The 24,116-nt window shown below is 43.9% G+C and overlaps 2 protein-coding genes across 2 annotated transcripts in view; both read left to right on the top strand.

Moving 5' to 3' along the window:
* Rab14 (RAS oncogene family member Rab14) overlaps positions 1-24,116 on the top strand; it is a 512,826-nt gene that overhangs the window by 295,191 nt on the left and 193,519 nt on the right. The gene's annotated exons all lie outside the window — the stretch shown is intronic.
* Positions 1-24,116, top strand: part of LOC145406652 (2,4-dienoyl-CoA reductase [(3E)-enoyl-CoA-producing], mitochondrial-like) — a 161,639-nt gene that overhangs the window by 43,923 nt on the left and 93,600 nt on the right. Inside the window, exons 2-3 of the mRNA XM_080277737.1 lie at positions 577-788; positions 15,588-15,768. Coding sequence (XP_080133863.1) covers positions 577-788; positions 15,588-15,768 — 393 coding nt within the window. The remainder of the gene's footprint in view (positions 1-576; positions 789-15,587; positions 15,769-24,116) is intronic.

Raw genomic sequence — 24,116 nt, 5'->3', positions numbered from 1 at the left:
ACCCTGAGAGGGTTAATAGAATGAAAGGGCCAAAGGACAAAGTGAAGAAAAGTCTCGGTGCCTGAATTATTAAAACATTTGTATAGCAAATTGGCAAAAAATTAAAAGGAGCAACTTACTGGACATAGCACTGTACACTATATTTTTATCCAGAGTAACAGTCTCCATAGGTTCTGCAGAGCTTAACCCTTTATTCTTCCTTACACAGGCAATTCTTATTAAAATTATTTGCACGTAAGATATATATCCCTAGAAAATATCAGTTTTAGATTACTGGATGATGTTTTTTTTTTTTTTAACTAACCAGCTATTTACTTAATCAGTGTCAAGTATAAAAGAAATGTGCTCATAATTATATAGTGCATAACAGTACATGTAATCATGATTGTAAACATGATTACTTCTTAGGTAATCATAATCGTAATCGATTACTCTTACCTTTACTGTATTCATAATCGTAATCTGAAGTTTGCAAAGTAATCGATATCGATTACAATACCCCTGTAGTCACTCCATGCCTGCACTAAATAAAATTTTTCTAAGTGACTATTAATAATTAAATATGGTATATTTCAGTATATCCAAGCAGTGCACACATCAGCACGTGTTTTGAACAAGGAGGGGGAAGGTCCTCAAGCGAAGTACTTCCCACCTGTAAAGACTCCAATGTTGCCAAAGGACACATTTAAAGGGAAGACAGCATTCATCACAGGTGGTGGCACTGGGCTTGGCAAGGGTATGGCTACCATGCTCAGCACCTTGGGAGCCAGTGTTGTCATTGCAGCCAGGTAAACTGATCTGTTTATTGTACTGCACAGGACAGTCAGGAATTTGTTTATCGCATTACACCATACAGTTAGGTTCATAAGTCTCCTTAACCCGTAAAAGACGGTCATCGGAATGTTTTGACATATGCTTAGGACAGGTATAGTGAGCGGGTGCGTTATGGTGGGGGATTTGTGGGGGGGAGGTGTGGGGGTTGTGGGGTGTTATGGGGATGGGGACTGGGTGCTTGGGGAAGGTGGGGGGTGGGGGGTGGGGGTAATGGGTGGGGGTGGTAAGTGGGGGGGTCAAGAGGGGGGTGAGGTGGAAAAGGGTGGGAGTTGGAGGGGTGGGGATGTTTGGGGGGTATGGGGGTTTTGGGGGTGGTGGTTTGGGGGGTATTGTTGTGGAGGGTGGGGGTTAGGGGTGGTAGGGGGCTGTGGAGGGTATTGGGGGGATGGTGGGGGGCAGTGGGGGTTTGGGGGTGGGGTGGTGGGGGGAGGGCAGGGGGTGAGGGTGGGGTGGGTAGCAGGTGGTGTGTGGGTGTGGTGGTAAGAAGGATTGGTTTGGTGGGGTGGGTTTGGGGGGAGGACAGCACATGCAGACACCCTTATTTTTGGCCCTTGTAAACCTTGAATAGCATATGGGGACACCCATCTTTTAGGGGTTAATAATCCTTTGCATATAGTTGACACCTAGGGCATATCAGTCCCATTCCTCCTTGATGCATCATATCTAAGAGAATCGTTTATGAGCAGAGAAACGTCCCAAGTTTCTCTCAGTTTAGGAATATTAGTCTGCTGAGGGAACTGAGAAGTAGAAGAGATGAAATGTAAGGTATACTTCTGTCCCCTACCATGCAGGTAAGGTGTGGCAACTGGTACTGGGAGTAGAAGCAGAAGAGGGTCTGGTGGAGACTGCACCAAACCCTTTTGTGCAGAACTATGAACAACTTCAAATAACCGATGTATGATCACCAAACGATTTATCTCACCCTTAGGTCACAAGAACCATCCATAATGATCCTGTCACTAGTTATATTGTCATCCAGTAGACAGATAAACAGGCAGATAGGGACTGGAGAAAAAAAAAAAAAAAAAAAAAAACTTTCACCAAACCTATGCACTTCAACATGGGTAAGTGGGAATATTCGCACAAAGTTTTATCCCCTCATGAGTGTTTCTCATCTGTTGGAGTTTGACAAATCTCCAATATATTTTATTATTAACTTCTTCCCACCTGACAGTTTTGTTGGGGTAGATCCTAGAAAACTAGGAAAGAGGATGCATAAAAAGAGGGAGAGCTGTCAGCAGCCACAACCGCAGTGTTCAAGTCTCTGAAATCCTGGGTCCACCTCAGTCTTAACCATCTGCACATATTTTGAGATTGTTGTGGAGTGGGTATGGATGTTGTGTAGATTGGCATGGGATGAGGGAAGGGTTCCAGAGGACTGGAAATCAGGTATAATTGTTCCTCTGTACAAAGGAAAAGGGGAGAGAGAAGTATGTGGTAACCATAGGGGTATTTGCCGACTTTGTGTGACTGGTAAAATATATGGTAGAATACTCATTGATAGGATTAGGCATATGACAGAGGAGCTAGTTGGAGAAGAACAAGGGGGATTTAGGAAGGGAAAAGGGTGTGTAGATCAGATATTTGTTCTAAGATGTTTAGTGGAGAAGTATCTAGAGAAGGGAAGGAAAGTGTATGCTGCCTTCATGGACTTGGAGAAAGCTTATGACAGAATAGATAGGCAAGGTATGTGGAAGGTATTAAGAATATATGGAGTGGAGGGGAAATTGTTGAGTGCTGTGAAGAGTATGTACGAGGGAGCTAGGGTTACGGTGCGAGTGGATGGTGAGCTGAGTGAGTTCTTTAATCTCAATGTGGGACTGAAACAGGGTTGTGTGATGTCTCCTTGGCTGTTTAATATATACATGGATGGGGTTGTTAAGGAGGTGCAGGGTAGGGCAGTGGATGTGGGCTGGCCCTAATGAATGAGGGTGAGATTTGGAAGCTTCCGGTGTTGCTGTTTGCTGATGATACAGTACTGTTGAGTGAAGATGAATGGGAGTTGCAAGGTTTGGTGAATGAATTTGGAACAGTGTGTAGGAGGAGGAAGCTGAAAGTTAATGTAAACAAAAGTAAAGTTATGGTGTTTGAGAGGAATGAAGTCACAGAGTGTGCAGTGAGGTTGGATGGTGAGGATATGGAGAATGTGAGTGCATTCAAGTACTTGGGTAGTGTGATGAGTAAGAATGGAACTTTGGGGGATGAAGTGTGTGAAAGGGTACAGCAGGGAAGGAAGGTTGTTGGTACACTGAAAGCAGTGATGAGAAATAGGGAGGTGAGTATGGAAGTTAAGAAGTCACTGCATGATAGTATTGTGATCCCTACCCTGATGTATGGAAGCGAGGCATGGACCTTGCAAGAGGGGAACAAGTCAAGAGTGAGAGCAGTGGAAATGAGTTACATGAGAGGAGCATGTGGAGTGACGTGGAGGGACAGGTTGACGAATGAAGAAGTGAAGGAACGCTGTGGGGTGGATGTGGATGTGGTTGAGAAGATTAGGAGAAATACACTGAGGTGGTTTGGACATGTGAAGAGAATGGAGAATGAAAGACTGACTAAGAGGGTGTATGTAGGTGAGGTGGAGGGAGGGAGAGGGAGAGGTAGACCGAGGATGAAGTGGAGGGATGGAGTTGAGAGGTATATGAGGGAGGGGGGGGTGAGTTGGGGGGAGGGTAGTCAAATGGTGGGTGACAGAGCGACTTGGAGGCGTTTTGTCTGCGGCCACCCTTTGCGGGATTAGGGCGTCAGACTATAGATAGATAGATAGATAGATAGACATATTTTGAGGGTATGTTTCATTATAGATGCACTGTACATTACGTACCACATTGTCACTAGCTGTGTTTTGCCATGCTAGGATCTCAAGGTCTCATCTACTTTTTTTTTTTTTTTTTGTCCAACTCTGGGCATAGGCTTTACAGCCTGCTTTGAAGGCCCAGTAGTCCTCCTACATACCATACACCTCTACATGTCACCACTTCGGCACTAACACCCACCGTCCATATTGAATACATGCTAATGCTGTCTCATACAGGACTGGTGTATTGGTATAGGGCTTATTGCTCATGTAATGCCACTCAGGGATGAGTGAGGCTGGTCACTCTCATCTTAAATGTCAGGACCAACTGCCTATAGTAGGACTCGCCTAAGTTTGCGGCTGTGGTGTGGCCCGCACCTTTGTACAGTGTTGCCACGTTTTCTATACCGTTATCTCTCTCTCTCTCTCTCTCTCTCCTGGCGGGAGATGTGAGCCACCCTGAGTACTTTTGATTCTTTTATAAGTTATTTATAATTGTGCTTTCATTTGTTAATTTGGTTTTGTTATATTTAGTGATATTTATCATTTTTTGTATACGGCAACAGATGACCCGTTATTGCAGTAACATGATTGATTTTCATTCATTCATTCTCTTTCCCCTTCCTCCATCTCTCTCTCAGCCTGACAATGCCTCCACCACCACCACCCGTCTCCTTGCCCCTCTCCTGCCTCTCTCTCTCTCTCTTTTATTGCAAGAGACATTTTGGATATTTTCTTTTACATAGTATTGTATGTATTGTAAATTTGACATCATTTCCACGGCCACTGACTGGGTGTGGAAGTGTTGCTGCTCGCGAGTGAATAATGTTTTTTTTTTTACTTCAGTATTGGCATATGCCTGCTATTTTGTCCTACATATTAGCTTATGATTATAAATGTGATTATTCCTCACCCTTAAAATTACGGTAAGAGCCAGTAAATGTGAGCATTTTTCCCTAGCAACACCTGTACAAGCTATGCTTGGGTCTACGGAGGTACGTACTTTACCTTAGGCCAGACTGGGTGTGTCTGTGTTGCCACTCACAAGAATTATATGAATTATTTCTTTTACCTTGGATATAGGCATATTTCTTCTTTTTTCAGGCTCATTCTCTTATATCCATAACTGTAATATTATTACCCACCCTAAAACTACGCTAAAAAACATTAAAAGTGACTACAATTTCTTTTTGCAACACTGTACAATATGTATGCCATGTTTCTGTGTTACTGTATAAATATTTTACGCATAATAAGATTACTGTTGATTCATCCATCAAAATACACAAGTGTAAGTTTTATTCATCTGAATTTATCGTATTTGTATTGCCTTGTGCATAAATAGCTTCCGTTTCACATCGCAAGTTGGGGAAACGTGGCACCATTGTACACAGGTGCGGGCCACACCACAGCCACAAACTTAGGCGAGTCCTACTATAGCCCAGGCTCCTACGCTCCTCGTGGGGCAACGTAGGATTGGATGATGGATGGATGGATGGATTTTTACGACATGTCGGCGGATCTTCTGGTAGATCAGTAAAGTCTGCTTTTTATGAAATTCAAATCCTTAAATTGTTCCCTGCCCCAGCGGGGATTTGAATCTGGGTCTGGTAGGACTGCAGGCCACCTCTTTACCGATGTGAATGACCTCAGGCCTTCCTGACGGTGTAATACCTTACCTGGTACTTATGAAGCTGCAGATTGTTCATTTTGTTGTCACTTGCCTTTAGAAGGCAGAGCGATAATAATGTTTTTACCTGCCTCTGTGTGTGTGTGTGTGTGTGTGTGTACGTGTGTGTGTGTACGTGTGTGTGTGTGTGTGTGTGTGTGTGTGTGTGTGTACGTGTGTGTGTGCGTGTGCGTGTGTGTGTGTGTGCGTGTGTGTGCGTGCGTGTGTGTGCGTGTGTGTGTGCGTGTGTGTGTGTGTGTGTGTGTGTGTGTGTGTGTGTGTGTGTGTGTGTGTGTGTGTGTGTGTGTGTGTGTGTGTTCCCATCATATCTCATGAACGGCTTGAGCTATCAGCATGAAACCTTTCAGGTATCAAGATATGGTCAAAATCTTGGCTGAGTTCGAAAATTAGCACTTGGGGTCAAGGTCAAGGTCACCAAAATGGCTGTCAAAGGTCAACTAGTTTTAATTGCCTGCCTTTAGCACCATTATACTGTATGTCATGAACAGCTTCAGCTATCAACATGAAACCTTCAGGGTATCAAAATCTTGGACAAGTTCAAAAATGGGCACAGGGTCAAGGTCAAGGTAAGCAAAATGGCTGCCAACAGTCAGCCGGTTTTTATCACCCACCTTTAGCACCAATATATCTCATGAATGGCTTGAGGTGTCAACATGAAACCTTCAGGGCATCAAGATATGGCCTAAATCTTTGACTTGGCTAACAGCACATTCTGGCGGGCGATTAGCATTTGGCTCCCGAATGCTTTTCTTTCATTCATAAACGATGAACTTGTGTTTCTTGTCACTTTTCTCTAGTTTCCTACCTCCCTACCTACAGTGCATACCAGCCAGCTTACCATTCCTCCCTGCCTACCTTCCTACCCACCTCCCAACCAACCTGCATACTTGCCTTCCTGCCACCTGCCTCCCTACCTATCTTCCTAACAACATTCCTACCTACCTGCCTACTTACCTACCTAGCTACCTTCCTACATATCTGACTGCTTACCTACATACTTACTTACCTGTTTCCCTAGAAACTTTTCTGCATATACCTACCTACCCATTTGTCTATCTGTTATCTATCTGACCATCTATCTATATAATTATCTGCATGCCTGCTTATCTACATATCTGCCTATCTGTCTGTCTATCTGTATCTATATTAATCTGTTTAATTACTTATCTTTATCTGACTGTCTCCCTACCTACCCACTCACCCACCCAGCTGCCTATGTACAGTTGCGGACATATCAAACAGAAACACCTCGTCTGCCAGCGAGGTGGTGTGATGCTCACTGCATCTGGTAACACTGATGGGTTTGGAACTTCACCAGGTTTCATTCGGTCTCTATGATAAATCAAACGCGGTGATCATTGCCACTGTGCATAGTTATTGGTGGTATATAAACAATGTCCCACCTGGCAGTATACTGAAAATAACATTTTGAGAATACAGTAATGAAATAATTTCACAACACACACTTTCGTATTTTATTTACATGAAACACAAGGGTTTCGTAAGTGTGGCTATCAACAACAATCATGAACCATACAACATTTACCGACGACCATCAAATAAGCCATTATAACATTATCTGCATTCCCACACCTACGATAACAATCACAAAACAAGAAGCGGTGCCAAGGCACAGCAAACCCGTCCCCGGGAGTCATTTTAGTGCTGACATATAAACGCAACAGGATATCTGGTCAAAGATGTCTCATACCAAATTTCAAGTAAATAGGGAGAAAATTTACGATTTCATGGCTCACCTGACATTGACCCCCTATCGCAAACTGGGGAGTGACCCTCCTGATATAATGAGGCATGTTATAGGATGTAGATTTGAAAGATGCACTTTTAGGTTTTGGTTTCATGTCAATATGACAAATTTGAAAGGAGTTATGGTGGAAAAACGATTTTTACCCGTCCTTTCCCCCCCCCCCACATTTGTTGGGCGTACAGCCTGGCCCTTGGCCCAGTTTGGCCCAAAATTTAATCAGGTGATCAGAATGTCATAGCTCATCATCTGTGTAATTTTAATCAAAATCGCTCCAGTGGTTTTCGCGTAAAGTTGTTAACAGGAAGATAGACAGGCAGACAAATGAACAGACAAACTGCGTGAAAACAGTGCCTGTCCCCAAGCCCCTTTGGGGCGGGAAAGGGTACAAATTACCATGACCCCCCTCCTTTCTGACTGTGAACCTGAAACTGGTGGAGCGCTTTAAAAAATCGACGCAATTTCCTAAGAGGTGGAGCCACAGGAGGAGGCAGGGTGGGGCGTCTGGGAGACAGGAGGAGGGAGGTGAGTGAGGAGGGGGCAATAGCGATCTGGCTGGTGGGAGGGTAGGCTCTATAGGAAACGAGTGATGCGGTAGGGGAGAGTGAACTGTTGCAGGAAGCTATAGGATGGGATGGATAAATGATACACTGGTGACATGTTGCCAAGTCAGCTTTACTTTAACGTTGATTATGGAATTTGATAGTCATGCTGTTTAATATTATGCAGACATTGACACATTACAGTCTATCAGCACGATGGAATTTGATAGACAGGCCGTTAAACGTTATGCAGACTTTGGCACGGTACACAGTGTACCAGCATATTTTGTCATATCGTCTATAGGATGACCTACTCCCCACTGGGTGTAACATTACATAAACCATGCATTATTAGTGATTGGTGACGACTCTGTCATCACATGGTGATACATGAAATACCTCTAGAATGTTTGATGTCACACTTGCTGTCATAGCGATTGGGAGCTTTTCTTGTTGTGTTTACTTAGTCACCATGGATGACGACTGTGATATCGAAAGCAGAGGAGGGGGAGGGAGGAATTTTCTCTTGCCACAAGAAATGATAGTTAACCCCTTCTTTACCGACCCCTCCCCCCAATGTAAACACTACGTTTACCCCCCATACCGACCTGATAGCTCCCCCTCCCATAATGCGAGGGGTAGTGTATATTTTTTGCCACATCGAAAATGGTAAAGTTGGTAATGTGAAGGTGGATGGAATAGTTGGTGAGTGGGGTGTGCCTGCCGAGATAGATGAGAATGGGAGTGCATTAGTGGACATTTGTGCTGGGAGGGGGTTGGTGATAGCCAATACCCTCTTCAGGCATAAAATGATCCACAGGTATACATGGCGAGTGATGAGAAGGGTGGGTGGTGAACTGAATGAAAGGAAGGCAATGATTGATTATGTGTGTGTGGATGAAAGGATGCGAAGATGTGTAAAGGATGCAAGAGTGTATAGAGGTTGGGGGAGTGGACTTTCTGACCACTACTTGGTGGTGGCCAGAATTAGGATGCAAGTGAGATGGAGGAATAGAAGAAGGGAAAGACGAGAGGAAGGAGAGTGGAAAGGTTACAAGAGGATGAGAAAAAGGCAGAGTATAAGAGAGAAGTGGAGGAACGATTGGACAAATATGAATTGGAGCAGATGGGAGACGTGGAAGGTGTGTGTAAGATATTTACAGAAGAAATATGTGCAGCATGTGATGTGGTGTGTGGAAGGAAGAGAAGACGGAGGGGGGTGCAAGGAACAGCGTGGTGGACTGAAGAGGTGAAACAGGCTGTGGCACAAAAGAAGAAAGCATACAATGAATGGGTGAGAAATAGGGGCGTGGAAGAAGTTGAGAGGCGGAAGAGAGAGTTATATGTGGAAAGGAAGAGAGAGGTGAAAAGATTAGTAAGAGAGAGTAAGAAGAGAGTGGATGAGGAATTTGGAAGGAATTTGAGTGTAAAGTGGAGGGACTGTAAGAAAATGTTCTGGAGAGAAGTGAAAAGAGTAAGACAGGGTGGAAGTGAAGTTAGCAGGGGAGTGAAAGATAAAAATGGTAGATTACTAGTGGAGAAGGGAGAAAAAGTGAGCAGATGGAGAGAACACTTTAAGGAATTGTTGAACGTAGAGGATGGAGGTAATGCGAGTATAAGTGGCTGGGGAATGGCTGGGAGAAGGAGGGAGGTGAGAAGACAGGAAGAAATCAGTAGGATAGAAGTTGTGGAAGCAATGAAGAAAGTTAAATTGGGGAAAGCCCCAGGAATTGATGGAGTGTGTGGTGAAATGCTGAAGCATGGGGGAGAGATAGTAGTAGAATGGATGTGGAAGATGTGCAGATTGGCCTGTGAGGAAGGTAGAGTCCCGGAGGATTGGAAGTCAGGTATAATTATTCCCTTGTACAAAGGAAAAGGGGAAAAAGAAGTGTGTGGTAATCATAGGGGCATTTGTCTTCTTAGTATAATAGGAAAAGTGTATGGTAGGATACTTATAGACAGAGTTAGAGAAAGAACAGAGAAATTAGTTGGGGAAGAACAGGGAGGCTTTAGGAAGGGAAGAGGTTGTGTAGATCAGATATTCATTCTTAGATCTTTAGTGGAAAAGTTTCTAGAGAAGGGAAAGAAGTTGTATGCGGCTTTCATGGATTTGGAGAAAGCATATGACAGGGTGGATAGACAAGGATTGTGGAAAGTGTTAAGAATATATGGAGTAGATGGGAAGTTGTTGAATGCTGTGAAGAGTATGTACGATGGTGCTAAGGCTGCAGTGCGTGTGGATGGTGAACTAAGTGAATTTTTCTCTTTGAAAGTTGGTTTGAAACAGGGATGTTTCATGTCTCCATGGTTGTTCAGTCTGTACATGGATGGGGTAATAAAAGAGGTACAAGGTAGGGTAGTGGATGATGGAGTGGCCCTGGTGAGAGAGGATAGTGTTTGGAAACTCCCTGTACTGTGGTTTGCAGATGATACTGTGTTGTTGAGTGAAGACGAAGGGGAGCTGCAAGGCTTGGTGGATGAGTTTGAGAGAGTGTGTAAGAAACGGAACCTAAAGGTGAATGTAGGGAAGAGTAAAGTGATGGTCTTTGAGAGAGGTGAAGTTAGTGAATGTACAGCGAGGTTGGATGGTGAGGAATTGGAAAATGTGAGTACGTTTAAGTATTTGGGTAGTGTGATGAGTAAGGATGGAGGTTTGGAGGGTGAAGTGCTTGAAAGGTTACAGCAGGGAAGAAAGGTTGCTGGTTCCTTGAAAGCAGTGATAAGAAACAGGGAAGTGAGCATGGAAGTGAAAAAGTTACTACATGACAGTATTGTGATACCAACTCTAACGTACGGAAGTGAAGCTTGGACATTGTTGGAAGGACACAAGTCAAGAGTGAGAGCAGTGGAAATGAGTTATTTAAGAGGAGCCTGTGGAGTCACATGGAGAGACAGGCTGACGAATGAGGATATAAAGGAGCATTGTGGTGTGGATGTGGATGTGATAGGAAGCGTTATGAGGAACACACTGAGGTGGTTTGGCCATGTGGAGAGGATGGAGGGTGAAAGACTGACGAAGAGAGTGTATGTGAGTGAGGTGGAGGGGGGAAGAGGGAGGGGGAGGCCGAGGATGAGATGGAGGAATGGGGTGGAGAGGTATATGAGAGAGGGGGAGGCCGAGGATGAGATGGAGGAATGGGGTGGAGAGGTATATGAGAGAGGGGGGTGTGAATTGGGAGCAGGGCAGTGAAATGGCGGGGGACAGGGCGACTTGGAGGCGATTTGTTTGTGGCCACCCCAAATGGGATTGAGGCGTCTGGCAATAGATAGATAGAAAAAATTCACTCTTTGTGATTTGTTTGTATATTGATGATCATATAAACCCAGCAGGATGTTGGTAATAAAAAAAGATTATAAAATAAATCATTACGATATTTAAGTTTACATCTTATGCTGAAGTATTGTTACCCAGGTAACTACTGTACAAACTGGCTTGAAAAAAAATGTCCTGCACAGGTGGATGGCTTATTTATTTACCTTGTAAGTTGAGCATGAAGTATGTGGACACACATGATGGTGATGGCGACCTTGACCCACTTGTTGCCGAGAGTGCAGTGTCACTAAGCTCGCTACTAATTTCCTCCTCCTCCTCACTCACATCAACCTCGCCATCATTTTCAGGATCACAGTCATCTACTGACACATCAGACACTGCTGCATCATCATCTGATACATCTAAATAAGTATCCTCATGAGGAATAACCTCTTCACTATCGGAATCTGCCAGAGATGCCATGAGAGAAAAATATCCTGTACATCCTCTCTCGTGGTCAAGTGTGTGGTAACTGACTCTCTCAGGCAGGCCAAGGGGCGTAAATTTTGCCGTATGTCAGCAGAAAATATAGTACGATATCTGTAGTAGAAATTATAAATAAAATAATGATTGGTCTAAAAGAGGTTACATCACAGATGAGTGAGCAAGCCATTGGTGCCACAGCAACTCAGTCATGACGTATCTTATGATGTCAGAAATCATCAGAACTTCGTCACAGTCTTTGTTGTCAAAACACAGAGCTGTTGCTAACACGAGGTCCTCAGAAACAGCCTTACCGGGCTACCCTGAGGCCCATAAGGTGCCATTCATTAGAGGGTGTACCAGCGTACCACGGTAGCGGTTCCGGTGTCTCACGGGTGTTTACAGGCGATGTACGGGGGTACATCAAAACACATTTTCGGTAAAGAAGGAGTGAAGAGTAGTTATTTGTGCTTATGGTTCTCGTTCATATCTGTATGGCACCGATGTAAATGAAAACGTGATATACTAGGGGAGGATGGAATGGGTCTTAGAACATAGGTGGTGATACTGGGGTGGGTCTATAGGTGGGTGGAGATCCACCTTCCAGAGGACTGGAAATCAGGTATAATTGTTCCTTTATACAAAGGATAAGGGGAGAGAGAAGTATGTGGTAACCATAGGGGTATTTGCCATCTTAGTGTGGTTGGAAAAATGTATGGTAGAATACTCATTGATAGAGTTAGGCACACAACAGAGGAGCTAGTTAGAGAAGAACAAAGGGGATTTAGGAAGGGAAAAGATGTGTAGGTCAGATATTTGTTGTAAGATGTTTAGTGAAGAAGTATCTAGAGAAGGGAAAGAAAGCGTATGCTGCCATCATGTACTTGGAGAAAGCATATGACAGAGTAGATAGGCGAGGTAGGTGGAAAGTTTTAAGAATATATGGAGTGGAGGGGAAATTGTTGAGTGCTGTGAAGAGTATGTACGAGGGAGCTAGGGCTGTGGTGCGGGTGGATGGTGAGTTGAGTGAGTTCTTTGCTTTAAATGTGGGACTGAAACAGGGATGTGTGATGTCTCCATGGCTGTTTAATATATTAATGGATGGGGTTGTAAAGGAGCTGCAAGGTAGGGCAATGGATGTGGAGGTGGCTCTAATGAATGAGGGTGAGGTGTGGAAGATTCCAGTGTTGCTGCTTGCTGATGATACAGTATTGTTGAGTGAAGGTGAATGAAAGGTGCAAGGTTTGGTGAATGAATTTGGAACAGTGTGTAAGAAGAGGAATCTGAAAGTTAATGTAAACAAGAGTAAAGTTACGGTGTTCGAGAGGAATGAAGTTACAGAATGCACAGTGAGGTTAGATAGTGAGGATATGGAGACTGTGAGCGCATTCAAGTATTTGGGTAGTGTGATGAGTAAAGATGGATGTTTTGGGGATGAAGTACTTGAAAGGGTACAGCAGGGAAGGAAGGTTGTTGGTTCACTGAAAGCGGTGTTGAGAAATAGGGAGGTGAGTATGGAAGTTAAGAAGTCACTGCATGATAGTATTGTGATCCCTACTCTGATGTACGGAAGTGAGGCATGGACCTTGCTAGAGGGGAACAAGTCAAGAGTGAGAGCAGTGGAAGTGAGTTACCTGAGAGGAGCATGTGGAGTGACATGGCGGGAAAGGTTGACGAATGAAGAAGTTAAAGAACATTGTGGGGTTGATGTGGATGTGATTGAGAGAATTAGGAGAAATACACTGAGATGGTTTGGACATGTGGAGAGAATGGAGAATGAAAGACTGACTAAGAGAGTATATGTAGGTGAAGTGGAGGGAGGGGGAGACCGAGGATGAGGTGGAGGGATGGAGTTGAGAGGTACTTTTGGGAGGGGATAGTGAGTTGGGGAGGAGGGCAGTCAGATGGTGGATGACAGAGCAACTTGGAGACATTTTGTCTGCAGTCACCCTTTGTGGGATTAGGGCATCAGGTTATAGATAGATAGAAATTTTGACATGAATTCATGTACCATTAGAGTGTAACATGAATCAGTTCCTAACTTTTATATTGTAAATTTGAATCGTCACAGAACCATCATATCTCGAAGGTTTACTGTACGTAGCCAGTTCAGCATAAATAATGACCATTATTTTTTTGTCAGATAACCTTTTACTATAACCTGTGTTTGTGTTGTAATTGGCAGCTGTAACTTTTCGGTTTTATGTAGCTGGACTGTGTTTGTAGACCGAGACCAAGCAGCCTTAGATGTGCTTTGAATCTCAGAGTGAAGTCTAGACCTATCAGAAATTGAGTTGAAAATGTGCAAGTTCGTGTATACAGTAAAACCATGATAAGTGAGCCCTGCAGAAGGCAGAATTTCCGGTAAGTCAAACACTGACTGATGTGTGACTTAGCGTTTATGCAGAGGGTTACAGTTTAGTTTCTTATACGAGGTGCCACCCAAAAGTTCCAGTAATTTGAATATTTTAGGAAAATAAGTTGCCTTACCTCCTAGTTCTCACTGTCACCTTCGGAGAAGTCCCCTTGGGCATGTATACAGTCGTCCCAGCGTTTTTTCCACGAGTCTGTGCATCCCTGGAAAGCTCCAGGTGTGATGGTCTTGAGCACCTCCCTCTACAGTATTCTGTTTGGATCTCCTCAATCAAATCAAATCAACTCCCTTTCAGTCGTAATTTCAGATTGGGAAACAGGAAAAAGTCACAGGGGGGAAAGGTCAGGCAAATAGGGTGAGTGGGGAATGATGACCGTGTTAGTGGAAGCCAGGCACTGCCAGACAACAGTTGATGTGTGGGTGGAGGCGTTATCATGATGCAGGACCCAGTCCTTGCTCTTCCACTGTTCTGGATTTTTACGGCGAATGTTCTCCCTCAGATGCTGCAAAACTTCACAGTAAAACTTTCCGCTGACAGATTGACCGGTTGGACGAATTCCTTGTGAACAATCCCTTGGATATTGAAGAAAACGATCAACATTGACTTGACATTGCGGCGCCATTGGTCCACCATTGCAAAACCGCTAAACCACCTACACACCACGTTACAGTAGTAAGCGTAGCTCAACAACACATCCGCTCACAGACACGTCCGGGGCCTTGCTGATGCATGAGGGGTGCTGCTGACTCCTCCTAGTGGCAAAAGGCAAAACTGCAAACGGTCGGCTCCCTCGGTTCAAATTACTGGAATTTTGGGGTAGCACCTCATATTCCAAGTGCTGCATGTTAGTTTATCATATTCCAAGTGTTACATTTTAGTTTAACCGATTGTAAAGTGAAGTAAATAAGTTCAGAACTTTACGTAATTAAGTGACTGTTGCACCCACCACTTACGCAATCCCCAATCCTAGCCTAGTGTATGACATGCACTGAATTATTTTTATTGCCTATTATTATTGTGGTAGGTTGGGGCACTCACCATCCACTCACTCGGTGTAGTGCTGCTCTCGGGTGTCTGCCCTTTTCTCTCCATCCTTCTTTCCTTCCATTTTCTTCTGTCTTTCTATCCTTCATTCTTACCTTGTCCTTCTACCTATGGGTGACTTTACACTCCCTCTTCTGTCTTTCTTTCCTTCATTCTTTCCACTTCCTTCAGCATGTGGGTGACTCTACACTGAGTGACAGGCCAAATGGTTTCCTGTGCACCAGGAAACCATTTACTACGCTGGGTGGTAACCATATAACCAAATTTTGGCGCCTGGTGGTTTAGTGGGTAATTATTGCGCTCCAATCAGATTGAGCCGGTGAAGGTTTATATCCAAGGGGTGGTTGGGGTTGATTGCTCATGAAATGTCACTCAGGGATGAGTGAGGCTTGTCACTCTCATCTTAAATGTCGGGACCAACTGCCTTGCCCTGGGCTCCTATGCTCCTCATGGGGCAATGTTGGATTGGATGATGGATGGAGGGATGGCCTATTATTATTGCTTTATAAATGCTTCTTTAGTTTAATGTTAATAAACAAGTAATTTGCGGCTGTTTGGGGGGGGTAATATAGGGTTTCTGCAATTATTTACGGTTTGTCGGAAAATTTGGTAAGTCAAACTACCCTAGAGCCCCATGTAGTTCAGCTAAAGAAGTGTTTTCTGTATATTATGTGCAGTCAAAAATCAAGTTGTCTGTTACTTGGTTACCACCATTGGCCACCATGTCTCATTATAGCTTCCTGTGCTTGGAGAAGTAAGGAGCTTGATAATAACAAAGTGTTTTATTGGGCTTTTATTTTCCAGGCGTTTGCCAGTCTTGGAGGCAACTGCAGATGAGATATCCAGTCAGACCGGGAATGAGGTTTTGGCAGTTCAGATGGACATTCGCGACCCAGCTAATGTAGTTGCAGCACTTGATGCTTGTGAAGCCAAGTTTGGTCTTCCAAATATCATTATTAATAATGCTGCTGGTAATTTTATCTCTGTAAGTAGAGTAGAGTAAGTAGAGTACAGTTAGCGTTATACTAAATGAGTATGTACATTGTGCTACATACCATTTTGTGTATGTATATATATGTATATATATATATATATATAGATAGATAGATAGATAGATATAAATATAGATAGATATATATATATATATATATATATATATATATATACATATACACTCAAACCTTGAGTAACGTAGGCAATAGGGACTGGACAAGGACCGTGGTACTCAAATCCACGTCACTCAGACAATACGTTTACATGTATAATGGTACAATGTGTTCTGGCAACTTTCCAAAACTCTCACTTTTACCCCTCCTTACCACCTAACCCCACGTAAATTACCCCCACTTGCACCCACCATCAGGTAAAACATTGAAAGAGATATAACTGTTGTAATTAAAAACATCAATGGTATTAAAAATAGCATTAACAAAAATAAAAGTTGGGATGGGTACCCTTTTGTTGATACGTAGCTCCCCGGTATTTTCCTCCCATCCCCCAACCCCAATGTTGTTGTCAAAGTTTTGCCTTCTCTCATATCATGTGGCTTTCAGGAGAGACCTTAGGCCATATGGTTAGACAAAAATTTATGGGTCTGGCAGTTTTAGAGTACGAAATAGAACGAAAATTTGTGCTAACAAGAAAAAATTACTTTAATCCGTGTGTTCTCGTGAGTTAGCGTTCAGTTTCACATTTTTCGTTTGATATCGCGTTTCCCAACGCATTTCTGATAAACTAAACACATGGCTAAACTGCTCAATCAGTTCGAAATGTGTTGGGAAGAGCGATACCAAACGAAGAGTAATGTGTTGGGAAGAGCGATACCGAACAAAGAATAATGTGTTGGGAAGAGCGATACCGAACGAAGAATGTGAAACGGAACGCTAACTCAGGAGAACACATGGATGAAAGAGTACCTTTTTTCTGGTTTGCAAACATTTTCGCTCCATTTTGTTCCCTAAAACAGCCAGACCCGTAAATTTTAGTCTAACTATACAGCCTAACGTCTCTCCCGAAGGCCACATGATACGAGAAGGCGAAACTTTGACAACAACTTTGGGGTTGGGGGGCGGGAGTAAAATACCGTGGAGCTACGTATCAACAAAATGGTACTCAGTGGAGGTGGTATTGACCCAGTCCAACTTCTGTTTTTGTTAATGCCATTTTTAATACCACTGATGTTTTTAATTACAACAGTTATGTCTCTTTCAGTGTTTTACCTGATGGTGCGTATAGGTGGAGGTAAATACGTGGGGTAAGATGGTAAAAAGGGGTAAAAGTGAGAGTTTGCTTTCTCTGACGCTCCACATAACGCCCCATAAGCTTCTCAGTCAGTTTCAGGACAACATATAAACCTTCACAGCTGCCAGGATTGCATCACTTCCTACGCACGATCTTTATCTTCTCCCTGTCCTTCCAAATCGTTATGATGGTGCTTTCTTTTATGCTATGGTTTTTCTTTTTTTCTTTTGCCATTTTGGTATTTGTACTCTTAAAGCAGTGGAAGAACCTTACCAATTCTGTTCATATTCCTCCAGTTTGTTTTCTGTATTTTTCTGACTATTTTCAGGGTGGTAAATTACCTTTTCCTGCTGAAAAATTTCCCACTTTTTATCATCACGTTCCTTAAGCCATAACATGACTGTCTTGATGTACTGAAAGGTGATTTTCATCTCCCAACTTCCCAAATGGATGCTACGTTAGGTTAGATTAAATTATAAGGTATAGTTAAGCTAGGTTAGGTCAAGTTTAAACACTTAGGTTAGGACAGGCCCTAATATCGCCGTAACCCTGATGTGTCAAACAAGTTGACAGCGGAATACAACTTAAAACGACGGAGGAAACAGATTTAGTATGAAACGTTTATTTACCTCCCAGAAGTAATCCGACAAACATAAGACTATCAGGAAGAAGAACGAAGAATGTGAAACTGAATGCTCACTTACACGAGCAGAAGTATTTTGTGTGTGTGTGTGTGTGTGTGTGTGTGTGTGTGTGTGTGATTAGCAAACATTTTCGTTCAGTTTCGTCTCCTAAAACTCGAAATCCATATGACTGTGAGGTAGAGTCATTGAGACGCAAGAAAGGACTTGATAGCCGTATGCTCAGTCGGTCCTAAATGTGTTGGGAAGCACGAAACCGAACGAAAAATGTGGAACTGAACACTAACAAGAACACATAGACGAAAGTATTTTTTTCTAATTAGCAAACATTTTCGTTCCATTTCGTCACCTAAAACTGCGAAACCCATTATGAGTGTGGGGTGGAACTAGGTGAAGCATGAGAAAGGATTGATAACAGTATGCTCAGTTAGTTGGAAGTGTTGGGAAGCACTAAATCGAACGAAGAATGTGGAACTGAACGCTACGATAACACATGGACGAAAGAGTAACTTTTCCTCTGATTAGCAAACATTTTCGTTCCATTTCGTTTCTTAAAACTGCAAAATTCATGATAATTGTGGGTAAGAACTAGGTGGGGCATGAGAAAGGACTGATAAGCATATGCCCAGTTGGTCCAAAATGTGTCGGGAAGCATGAAATCAAACGAAGAATGTGGAACTGAACTGTAACTTACAAGAACGCAAGGATTTTTTTTTTCTTTTCTGATTAGCATACATTGTCGTTCCATTTTGTCCCCTGAAATTGCCGAAACCCATAAATTTCATCAAACCGTTCGGCCTTGAGTTTGCCGAGAAAACATATTTCCATTCTGTATGCATATTCATAAAAACCACCAGGAACCCTCAGCCAGGAACAACGCTTGCCCATTCGTTTCAAAACTAACCATAGGTTTTGCACGAAAATATGCCCACTGTGCTTCCCAGGCAAAATTTCAGCAACCTAACCTACCCTAACCTATCCCATCTCACTAGGGCTGTTTGGCTGAGGTGCCTGGCTGTGGTACTGAGATAAATACCCATATGGAATGGAAATATGGCCCAGGAAATGTACCCAGAGGTTAGAGGGTGACGTCATATCGCGCGGCTTTCAAATTTCGTCCCCAGGCCAGCTGACTTCCCGCGTGAGCTCGAGTTTTTCCGCGTGTTGACATGACTTGTCTCATTATGCTGACCGCGTTAGAACAAAAACGTGTTACTCAACTACGTGTTACTTAAGGATTGAGTGTATATATATATATATATATATATATATATATATATGGCAATGAATGAATGAATGAATAAAGGTAACTAATTCTTTCGTAACCCCCTGGGGGTAGGGGGGTTTCAAGAATACTCCCCCAGTATCCCTGCTTGTCGTACGAGGCAACTAAAAGGGTTGGTGGTGGGTTATTGCCCCACCCCGTAAAAAGAACCAACTAAAAAAGCGCCTCGGACCCGGACGGACCATACGTTGACGACTAAGGAACGGACAGAGGACATTCTTAGGGTGGGAACATGGAATGTGAGAGGAGTGATTAAGTGAAAGAGAGAGAGATTGTTCAGGTGCTTCAGGATGCAAAAGTGGATATATGTGGATTGACTGAAACTAAATGGTATGGTGAAAGGGTGAGAGACTGGGAATATGGTGTAGGTATATGTGCGGGAGTCAGTGAGAATGAGAGGGCAAGAGAGGGAGTATGTCTGATGATAAGCAAGAAGTGGAAGGAGAATATAAGAGAGTATGGAACAGTGGGTGCAAAGATTGTATGGGTGAGGATGAAAGTAGGTATACAAGCATGGGCGATTGTATGTGTGTATGCTCCAACAGAGGATCGAGTGGCAAGAGTGAAAGATGAGTTTTGGGCAAGAGTAGAAGCATGTATGGACAAGTTTGAGAGGAGCGAGAGAGTGCTGTTGATTGGAGACATGAATGGCAAAGTTGGGAATCTACGAGTGGATGGAGTGGTTGGTCAGTGGTGTGTGCCAGCTGTAGTAGATGGGAATGGTAGTGTTTTGGTGGACATCTGTGCTTGTAAGGGGTTGGCAATAGGCAACACCTACTTTCGTCATAAGATGATCCACCGGTATACATGGAGAGTAATGAGGAGGATGGATGGTGAACTTGTTGAACGAAAGGCAATGATAGACTGCGTGTGTGTGGATGAGCGAATGAGAAGACAAGTGTTGGATGCAAGAGTGTGGAGAGGGTGGGGGAATGGAGTCTCGTACCATCAGTTAGTGATGGCCAAGGTAAAGATGCAAAGAAAGTGGTTGAGGAGGCGAAGGGAAGACAGGAGGAAGCAGCTCCTGTGAGAAGAGTGGAGAAATTGCATGACAGTGAGAAAATGACAGAGTATAAGAGTATAGTGGAAGAAAGATTGGGAAGGTATGAGCTAGAGCAGATGGAAGGGGTGGAAGATGTATGTAAGATATTCACGGAAGAGATAGGCGCAGCGTGTGAGGCGGTTTGTGGAGTGAGGAGGAGATGCAAGGGTGTGCAAGGGACAGCATGGTGGAATGATGAGGTGAAACGAGCTGTGGAACGGTGAATGGTTGGCGAGTAGAGGTAGGGGAGAAGATGAGAGAGAGAAGAGAGAGGTATATGTGAGCAGGAGAAGGGAGGTTAAGAGACTGGTGAAGGAGAGTAAGAAGAAAGTGGATGAAGAGTTTGGGAGGAATCTGAGTGTGAAATGGAGGGAGAGTAAGAAATTGTTTTGGAAGGAGGTAAAGAAAGTAAGGCAGTGTGAAAGGGGAAGTAATAGGGGAGTGAAAGATAGGAATAATAGATTGTTAGTGGAGAAGAGAGAGAAATTGAGGAACACTTTGAGGATTTGTTGAATGTAGAGAGTGAGAGCAGTGTGAGTATAAGTGGTTGGGGAATGGCTGGGAGAAGAAGAGATGAGAGGAGGGAGGAAGAGATCAGTAGAGCGGAAGTAGTGGAAGCGATGAAGAAGATTAAGCTGAGAAAGGCCCCAGGAATTGATGGAGTGTGTGGTGAAATGCTTAGGTATGGGAGTGAGATTGTTGTGGAGTGGATATGGAAGTTGTGTAGATTGGCTTGGGAAGAGGGAAGGGTTCCAGAGGACTGGAAATCAGGTATAATTGTTCCTCTGTACAAAGGAAAAGGGGAGAGAGAAGTATGTGGTAACCATAGGGGTATTTGCCGACTTTGTGTGACTGGTAAAATATATGGTAGAATACTCATTGATAGGGTTAGGCATATGACAGAGGAGCTAGTTGGAGAAGAACAAGGGGGATTTAGGAAGGGAAAAGGGTGTGTAGATCAGATATTTGTTCTAAGATGTTTAGTGGAGAAGTATCTAGAGAAGGGAAGGAAAGTGTATGCTGCCTTCATGGACTTGGAGAAAGCTTATGACAGAATAGATAGGCAAGGTATGTGGAAGGTATTAAGAATATATGGAGTGGAGGGAAAATTGTTGAGTGCTGTGAAGAGTATGTATGAGGGAGCTAGGGCTACGGTGCGAGTGGATGGTGAGCTGAGTGAGTTCTTTGATCTCAATGTGGGACTGAAACAGGGGTGTGTGATGTCTCCATGGCTGTTTAATATATATATGGATGGTGTTGTAAAGGAGGTGCAAGGTAGGGCAGTGGATGTGGGGCTGGCCCTAATGAATGAGGGTGAGATTTGGAAGCTTCCTGTGTTGCTGTTTGCTGATGATACAGTATTGTTGAGTGAAGATGAATGGGAGTTGCAAGGTTTGGTGAATGAATTTGGGACAGTGTGTAGGAGGAGGAATCTGAAAGTTAATGTAAACAAAAGTAAAGTTATGGTGTTTGAGAGGAATGAAGTCACAGAGTGTGCAGTGAGGTTGGATGGTGAGGATATGGAGAATGTGAGTGCATTCAAGTACTTGGGCAGTGTGATGAGTAAGGATGGAACTTTGGGGGATGAAGTACGTGAAAGGGTACAGCAGGGAAGGAAGGTTGTTGGTACACTGAAAGCAGTGATGAGAAATAGGGAGGTGAGTATGGAAGTTAAGAAGTCACTGCATGATGGTATTGTGATCCCTACCCTGACGTATGGAAGCGAGGCGTGGACCTTGCAAGAGGGGAACAAGTCAAGAGTGAGAGCAGTGGAAATGAGTTACTTGAGAGGAGCATGTGGAGTGACGTGGAGGGACAGGTTGACGAATGAAGAAGTGAAGGAACGTTGTGGGGTAGATGTGGATGTGGTTGAGAAGATTAGGAGAAATACACTGAGGTGGTTTGGACATGTGGAGAGAATGGAGAATGAAAGACTGACTAAGAGGGTGTATGTAGGTGAGGTGGAGGGAGGGAGAGGGAGGGGTAGACCAAGGATGAGGTGGAGGGATGGAGTTGAGAGGTATATGAGGGAGGGGTGGTTGAGTTGGGGGGAGGGTAGTCAAATGGTGGGTGACAGAGTGACTTGGAGGCGTTTTGTCTGCGGCCACCCTTTGCGGGATTAGGGCGTCAGGCTATAGATAGATAGATAGAGATATATATATATATATATATATATATATATATATATACATACATACATAAATACATATATACTTACACAGATGACTTGTTCATTTGTGTTTAATTGAATCAGGGCTCTGAAATGTGGGTGAGATGAATATCAGATTAATGCAATGATGATAACCCATTCTAAGATTCAACTCCGTGTATCTTTTGGATTATCTTATGCAGATATTTCCTAACAAACCCCTTAAGATTGACAGTTTCTTATATTTTATAATTCCTCAATGAGCAAGTATAAATGGATGTAATTAGGTGCATTTTTAAAAGTTGTGATGGATTACTTTTTGGGTGAAAATTAAATTTTGTATTTATGTATATTGGTTTAGTTTTTTAAATAATAGATTAAGCTATCGATTAATGAAAATCATGCTCAGTGCTTACCAGTACTACTGGACAGAATGATGCTTACTCACTTTTTAACCCGAGACATCCCGTAAACGTATTGATACGTTGCAACATTTTGCATTTGCCAGTCCCGTCGACATACTGGTACATTTTGCAATTGCAAGTTGCATAATTTCCACAATTTTCAAAATTCACGCGAGATTTTTGGTACTTAGCGTTGCACAACCTTCCCCTACCTGCCACCAGGCAGGGACACTCGGCGACCCCGCGCGACCCGCACTCACCTGCGGCTCGGTCACTCACCTGTTAGCAACGGTCCTGCTCAGACATGGCGCATAGAGGTCTCTCGGAGGAGAAAATTCAAGCCGCCCTGGATGCCTTTACTGGCGATAGTGATTCGCCACTCGATGACGAGGAGATGGACAAAGATTATGTCCAACCAGAGGATGTGGAAAGCAGCAGCAGTGATGAGGAAGTCCCGTCCCCCAGGAAGCGGCGCTACGTGACTTATCGTGCTGCAGGAGAGGGTCAGGCTGCACAAAAACAATGTGCAAGATCCTCTAGCCAGCCCCTACGTGACGTGGAGCCTGATTTTGAGGACGAGGACGTGGACAGAGCTGTGGGACATGCTGCCACGTGGTTCGGCCGTGAGGTTATTACTCATTGCGGCCCAGAGCGCACACCACATCGTTCTAACAGGTACGGGCCTAGTGTTTTGTTTGGGGATGGCGGAAGTGGCGTTGAGGGAGTGGGGAGTGAAAGGGAAAGCGTTGGGAGGAGTGTGGAAAGTGAGAGTGGCGGGAGTGAGTCACGTGGTGGTGTGAGGCGGCGGGGCTTATCACTTGGGGCAGTGAGGGTGGGTGGTGAATCACGTGGTTTGATGGTGGAGCAGGGAGGTGAGGAGGAGCCACTCCCCAGCACGTCTTATGCTCCCCAATATTCCCGGGCTTCCTCCCCACAGCCCCCTGATGTTCCCCAAGGCCGTAAGGGTAAGGGAAAGGGGAAGGGTAAAGGCCGAGGGAAGAGGAGTGTGAGTTGGGAAGCCCTACGCACTCCTCCTCCCCAACCTCCCCCACCATCATTTCCTCCCCACCCTGATGAAGGCGAGGATGGGGACGATCGGGACGAGGATTTTGTGTCATGGAATTGGGAGGATGGGAGTGATTTTACTCCCCTCATTCACCCATTCACTGAGCAGGGGCGTGCTGGATGCATTGCTCCCAGTATTCACCCTAATTCAACCAGGCTGGATTTTTTCCACCTTTTCTTCAGTGAGGCTTTTGTGGAGGAAATAGTGGATCAAACAAACCGGTTCGCTAACAGCCAGCGCCGTGAGAGTGAAAGACAGGGCACAAGGAGCAGGCATTTTATCATCTATGATTACCCAGTCTCCCTTGCAGAAATGTTTTTGTTTTTGGCCTTGGTACTTTTGATGGGTATTGTACGAAAGAACCGAATTCCTGCATGTGGGTGACTCTACACTGAGTGATAGGCCAAATGGTTTCCTGTGCACCAGGAAACCATTTACTACGCTGGGTGGTAACCATATAACCAAATTTTGGCGCCTGGTGGTTTAGTGGGTAATTATTGCGCTT

This window comes from Coenobita brevimanus, chromosome 71, assembly GCF_032717465.1.
Source record: "Coenobita brevimanus isolate Jiangsu-jjx chromosome 71, ASM3271746v2, whole genome shotgun sequence".
Taxonomy (NCBI): Eukaryota; Metazoa; Arthropoda; class Malacostraca; order Decapoda; family Coenobitidae; genus Coenobita; species Coenobita brevimanus.
This window is presented reverse-complemented; position numbering and strand designations above follow the sequence as displayed.